At 43.4% G+C, this 7,138-nt stretch overlaps 1 protein-coding gene across 1 annotated transcript in view; it reads right to left on the bottom strand.

The window, feature by feature from the left end:
* The window catches only part of LOC102388792 (baculoviral IAP repeat-containing protein 1-like), a gene marked incomplete at its 3' end in the record, with an annotated part of 24,572 nt that extends 17,665 nt beyond the window's left edge, over window positions 1–6,907 (bottom strand). Inside the window, 3 exon segments of the mRNA XM_025214754.1 lie at window positions 185–358; window positions 361–763; window positions 6,776–6,907. Coding sequence (XP_025070539.1) covers window positions 185–358; window positions 361–760 — 574 coding nt within the window.
* Between the last annotated feature and the right edge of the window lie 231 nt (window positions 6,908–7,138).

The following is a 7,138-nucleotide window of genomic DNA, read 5'->3' as shown; positions in this document are numbered from 1 at the left end:
TGGTTTTTTTTTTTGGGGGGGGGGGGGGAGAATTTGCTTTGTGTTATTTTCTTATTTTAAATATTTTGTTCTGACTTTACAAGTTATTTTCTCATCTATTGTAAGCTGCCAAGAACGTTTTTGGGAAAGACAGCATATAAATCTAATAAACATACCAAAAAACAAACATACCTTTTCCATTTACCTGTAAAGAAAAATCCAGCACTAGAGAGTGCAGCTGGCTGGGTTCCTCTGGCATAGAATGGCCAGGCTTCAAAAGACTGAAGTCTAGCCTCCTCCTCTTTGTATCTGTCTGTAGGCTCTGCCGGACTCTTCTCTACGTTCTGAACACGTATGTCATACCGCAGAATGTTACCTCTTTCCCTTGGACAAATTCACACTGAGGACAAAATTTTTTATGCTCTGAATCTGGGGACAATCTGGCTCGTGCTGCAAATAAAACCAGCCCACAGCAGAAACACTGTATACCAGACTTAACCCCCGTGTAATAAAACCCAGCAGCAGCCATCTCTGTGGGAGCCCACGATGAACCAGAGTCATAGGAGAAGAATGTTTTTAACCTCTTGCATTCATTTCTCATGCTGGGGTTATAACCCCTTTGCAACTGCTCACGAATCTCCTGGTATTCTTTCTCCATTTTTTCTGATAGCTTGTGCAAATCAAAATTGAGATGAGAGAAGCGAGCCTGAGTATAAGATGGATTCAGCTCAGAAATTTGACTGTTGCTCATGTCCTCTGCAGGAGGGTCTAGGGCAGACATTATCTGAAAAAAACCAAACAAACCAACCAACCCTGCTGGCTAAATAGGATAAATATTACAGTGCTCAACAAAAAAAAGGCCAAACATTTGCGTTAAATTTTCATTTAAAATACCCCAAGTTTACCACAACATTTTATAAGATCTGGCATCATTAACACTAAGAACTCTAGTCAGTCAGCTGCATGGGGATTGTACTGACATATTATTTAGGGAATCTACATAAAGCAGAAAGAACCTGCCTGACGAAACAGGAAATCCCTCTCCAGATGCAACAAGACTCTAGGAATAATTGCTTTATTAATTTTAGGGGTTTTTTTACTTATCTGGATTTCAGGATGGATGAAGGTTAGTTAGCAAGAGTTAAACTCTGCCCTCCTGTGCCTAAAAAGTTATTACAAAGAAAGAACTGGTTTTGTTTATGAAATGTTAGAAAGATCTTGCTTAAAGTGTTGCAAAAATCTAGAACTCTTGGTTCCAAAATGATACCTTTTATTAGGCCAACTGAGAAATTACAAAAAAAAAAAAAAAATCTTTATCTGCAAGCTTTTGGCCTCCTTTTTACCAGCTTGAATTTTCCCTGAGTCTGATGAAGGATGAATGAGCGCAAAAGGTTGCAGAAAAATATATATTTTTTGCAATCTCTCACTTGGGCTAATTAAAGGTATCATTTTGGAACCAAGAGTTCTAGATTTTTGCTTTTCTTTTTGTCTCAGACTAACACAGCTACCACATACATCCCTGAAATATGGAAGATGCCAAATTTTAGCCAGTTTTGAATTATAAACACACTGCTGAACAACAAGAAAGATTTCTACACCTCCCTGCCTGCCATCTGACACCACCAGGGAAGAAATCCTGCTTGATCTACACAACAAAGAGCAAGCTTACAGAGACTCTCATGGACCCAGAGGAACAGTCTTCCAACTTCTGCTTCCTCCATGCAAAAATAACGTTTATTTCCTACATATGGGGGCTTTTTACCATCTTGAATTTTCCCTGAGCCTGATGAAGGGCATATGAACCTGAAAGCTTTCAGAAAAAGATTTTTTTTGCAAGTTCTCAGTTGGTTTAATAAAAGGTATCATTTTGGAACCAAGAGTTCTAGAGTTTTGCACTTTTTGTCTCAGACCACATACATTGCTTAAGTGTTGTAACATACAGAAATCACCCCAAAAGGGCCACTATCATCAGAAAAATGACTCAGAACAATTTATTCCTTCTCACTGACTGCATACCCTTTGCTGGTTAAGTCCACACATCAGTATCTTGTAGTTCTATCTTTAATTTGCTGTTTGCAAAATTTGCAGTGTTTGCATTCCTACAATGAAAGGCATTATTATTAAATTACTATTATTCTAAGATGCTTCAAAAGGCTTACTGGCGCACCAGACTACCAGCAGGTCACCAAGAGTTGGGGGCATCACCTATTGCAGAATCCAGGGCCCTTGGACCCTGCTGGACACAGTGATCAGTGGCAGGATTGCAAGCAAGGGCCAATACAGCCCTGGTCACCCTCCAGCCTCTTCACCCCATCTGCACTGCTGTAGCCCTATCTCTTCCTCAGCTGGAGCTGCCACATGCCCCATGCTGGAATCAGAGCTGTTGCAGCTGCGGTTGCCAGGTGTGAAGAAATCCCCTCCCCTTCTCTCGGGTCAGCCCAAGTGACCCCTCTCTCTCCTTGCTTTCTTTTTGGTTCAAGCTGGTCAATCAGGTGACCTGGCCAGACAAGATTCCTAGGGGGAGGGGGCAGCTCTCTCTTCCTTCCAGCGGGCGTTTTGAAAGCTGCAAGCAAATGGCTCAAGTTGCTGCCTGGTAATTTTCTGTCAGTAAAAACCTGAAAACTAGCCAGGTTAGGAATTATGTCTAGGCCAGTCTCATCTTAAAAGGGTCATTATACTCAGCCTTTATATGACTCAAGTTGCTTATGTCTGCTCGAAGTGTATTCTGACTTCTACCTCCCCACCCCCCAATCAATAAAGGTGTCAGGTTACAGCTTGCCTTACTGAGGAGGGAGGCTTTCCACTCCCAGCTTGGCCAGTGGAATTTGTCTTTTTATTTTCCCTCAGTTCAACCTGATGCTATCTTGGGATGCTTTGGGCTGAAAGAAGCACCCAGAAATATTACTGTGGGAAAAGCAACCCCAAGGATCGGGTGCCCTGGGCTGCACAGAGCCCTGGCAGAGACCAGTGCCTGGGTGGTGGCAGAGTTACCTCAGGCTTGCTAGTGTTCTCCAAAAAGCAGGATAGCCGGCTGTAGGTTCCCTGAGGGAGACTCCCAAAATGAGGCTTTTGGGGCCTGGCACAGTGAGGTGGGTGGCTTTGCATAGTAGCACCCCATACTGTGTCACCACACCATGTGTCCCAGGTTGGATCTGGCCCCCAAGAAGCCCCATGGATCCAGATCTGGGCTGGGGCACAGGGCGAGTTTGATTCCATTGATATCATACAATGCTTAGCTCAATAAATGTTATTCTAATAGTCCTAAAGACTGTGGACAGAATAATAATTGAAACATCTCAAATGCTTTTGAAATGTTTCAAAGGCCTAAATGTACAAACATACATTGAAAGGTCTTTGAAAGGTTCCAAAAGCAGCTGAAGCATTCCAAAATAACGCTTCTTGAAATGAGGCTCCTTTCTCTGGGTCCTTAAGGAATTCATCACTGTCTGAGCAGATGCAGCTGTAGTATATAGCTTGGCTGTCCACAATGGATCTGGTGGTGTGCTTTAGGATGAAAGCTGATGGTATGGTATGGAAAATCCTCAAACAATTGCAACCCATACTAGACAGAGACCCTATTCTTAGAAAGACCTTCCCAGAGCCCCCCATCCTAGCCTTCAAACAAGCACCGAACCTCGCCAACCTCATCACCAGAAGCAAACTTCCTCAAGCCCAGAACACACCAAAAGGATCCAGACCGTGCCATGACAAGAAATGCAAAACCTGCCAACACATCTCCACCACCCCCACTATTACTACACCCCACAACAGAGCCATCAGCATCCCTGCATCTTACAGCTGCACCTCCAGAAATGTAATATACCTCATCCAATGCACCAAATGCCCTGATGGAAAATACGTAGGAGAGACCAGACAACAACTGCGCACCAGAATGAATGCACACCGGAAATCCATCAAAGACAGAAATACCCAATTACCGGTGGGGCACATTTCTCACAGGAGGGCCACTCTCTCTCCAATCTCTCAGTCCTGATCCTCAGGGGAAACTTACACAACACTTCCCAGAGACGAGCCTATGAGCTCCATTTCATCAACCTCCTGGATACTAGAGATCATGGACTAAACAAAGACATTGGATTTTTGATACATTATAATCTGCCTGGCAACTGACTCCCCAGCCCAGCCCCTGGCTTCTTTACTTTTCATTCCATCCAGGAAGAGCACACACCAACTGCTGGAACTTCCTTAGCCTGATGAAGGGTTTTTGAACCCGAAAGCTTGCTTAATAACTATTCTCCAGCTATTTGGGTTGGTCTAATAAAAGATATCAAATTCACCCAAGGAACCTTGTCTGCCTATGTCCTTAGACCAACACGGCTACAACCTAAACCCCTGCTACATTTCTAATACACATTTTATCAGGTAAAATTAAATTAAAACTCATTGATTAACAAGTAAGTATAGCTGCCAGTTGCATGCCTTGGTCTTGGCTGCTGCAACACTGGGAACCCATTCTCCAGCCTGAATCCCCTCTTCTTTTGTACTCCAGTAAGAGGGGGAGAAGAGAGCTAGAGGAGCTTGTGGCTGCAGTAAGAACCCTAGCAGTGGGAAGGTAGGGAGCCCCACTATTACCTGGATTACAGGTAAACTTGCAGAATGGCTGTTGATGAGAGAGTTAAAAGATGATAGGTTTACAGCCCAATGTTTTTATTGCTTTGTCACAGGATTAGCCCTGCCAAGAGGTAGAGGCACCCAGAGGCTAGTTAGCCTGCCCCCACTCCATCTCTTCCATACTGCCACCTGGCCTCTCACCTGCCACATCTTGATGGAATAAGTACCTCTACCAGAGGCATCTCAAGCCTTGGAATGGTGTTTTTTCCTTTGGACCACCTGGCTCCACCTTAACCTCTGTGTTTGTCTAGACCAGAGCTTTCCAAACTTTTCATGTTGGTGACACACTTTTTAGACATGCATCATTTCGCGACACAGTAATTCAGTTCTGGGGGAGGTGCAAAGGGAAGCAGACGCGAGTAAGGGAGCTCCGCGGTGCCCTTCCGCAAAATTTTCTGCATTTCGCGCGACACGCCTACACACTGCCACCGACACACTAATGTGTCGCGGCACACAGTTTGGAAAGCTCTGGTCTAGACCTTGACCCTCTGGGTCTTGGCCTATGTACTCTGGCTGCTAGCTTCAGTCCTAACCCCTTTATTCTGGCCTCAACTTCTCAGCAGCAGCTGCACAGCTGAGGCTTTAAGCCCCCACAGTCTTTGTTCTGGACTCCCTAAAAACGTTCCTTTTTTATGGAAACCAAGGGCAGAGAAATATTAATTTTCTACATTTTTTAGGGGCCCCGCGGGCCGGATAGAATGGCATTGTGGGCCAGATGTGGCCCACGGGCATATTTTGCCCACCCCTGGCATAGGGGCTTCTCATTAGTCCCTACAGCCCTGTCAGCTGCTTCCTCATTGGCTGCAATCCCTAGTTAGTTCAGCGCCCCCCTGGGGCAGGGCTACGGGCAATTGCAGGCACTTTGTCCCTTCTCCCTTCCAGTGGTCCAGTGTCCAAGGTTCATCCAGTGGTCACTCAGGAACAAGCTTTGGACCCTTCTGCTTTAGCCATACTTCTGAAGCTTGGCTTAGGCCCATTGGAAATGGCCAAGTCTGGCAACATGGCCACCATCATCCCTACCACAGGCCTGAAAAGTTTCCAAGCCTGTTTCACTTAAACGTTTCTGGAGTTACCTATGTCCACACCCAGAGTTCCTAATTTTTCAATTGATGAAACTAATTCTGAGCAAGATTTAAACTTATGTTTATATAATTGTTCCTATAGCACCTATAACTTTGACAGCCCTGCTGTGAATTCAGATCATAGCTTTTGTTCCTCCAAACAATGCTGTAAAAGATTTGTCAGATTCTGGCTAAAGGAAACTCCACTGTTTTTAGTGTCTGATGTATCTTAATTCAGCTTGGGGCCTTTTCTCTTCACAGATATAGGTACCTTTAGAAATACTTAACATAAAAAAAATATAGAAATATAAATAATTTTAGGCACAAAGGGACATTTGATTGAACAAAAAAATATCCCTTTGTGATTTAGCTTAATTTCACCTTTCTCCTGTTTTTCCTGTTCCTTTTCCTAACATGTGGATATACATACACACAAGTATGCTTCTCCTAAACACATTTAGAAACTTTGTTTCTTAGCCTTCTCTAATAAAATTCCAAATGCAGTATAATATTTCATTGTACCTGTGGATAGAAATGACAAACAGTATCCATTTAATAACATACTAGAAAATCACAACATATTCAATAACTGATACACAGCTCTCCTACACAAACTAAGAGGGTGGCGTGCAATTAGTCCTAACTGCCCACTCAAAAGCTCTTTGAAGCCCTCCCTGAAAATACAGCCACATCTTCTAACAATATGCAAACAGCATGCCGCAGCATGCTTCCCCACTTGGCAAGGCAAAACATAGGATGCAACGTGTGTCAGACTTAGAATGAGACCCAAAAATGTACTCGCGTAGGAAACTTACCATGCCATGAGATTCATTCCTTTGGTAAAAATGACACTTTCTAGAACCCCAGGCTTATGATTCTTTAATTCCAGTTGAAATAATTTTCAGCAACAAAAGCAAAGGAACATCAAATTCATGTGAAATGAAATACCTTTTAGACTCCAAAGTAAGCTTCTGCAAGAGGCATGCCTTGGATTTAAACACTAATAGGCGAACATTGTTTCAGAAAATGATGGGGAAAGACCCTCGGGCAAACAGGCTTAAGTTACAGTCATTCTATGAAAATTATTTTATCAGGCAGTTTACCTCCTTCCAGATGCTCCAGAAGATTTCAGGGACCTGCTTCTTAGAAGGACATCAGGGCAAGTTTATCTGGAAAAATTCATAACCAGTCAAGCCTTGTGATCAAAACACAAACATGAAGTATTTCCCGATCTGTGTGGAGAAACTGCAAGTTGCTTAATAGAAAATGTTAGCACACGGGAACTTCTTAATTGTGAAATGAATGAATGGATAACTGGGGCAAAGTCTCTTTCTCACCATTTAACAACGAGCAAAAAAACACAGAAAAAAAGGAGAGGCAAAGTACATCTGTTGGGGGAGGGTGTTCATAGAGAGGGTCAGCAGTTAGAACAAGATAAATCTTGTTGTGTTTTCCCTGCTTTTCTC

This window comes from Alligator sinensis, unplaced genomic scaffold (genome assembly GCF_000455745.1).
Source record: "Alligator sinensis unplaced genomic scaffold, ASM45574v1 scaffold541_1, whole genome shotgun sequence".
Taxonomy (NCBI): Eukaryota; Metazoa; Chordata; order Crocodylia; family Alligatoridae; genus Alligator; species Alligator sinensis.
Note: the sequence above shows the minus strand (reverse complement) of the source record. Positions and strands in the feature narration are given on the sequence as shown.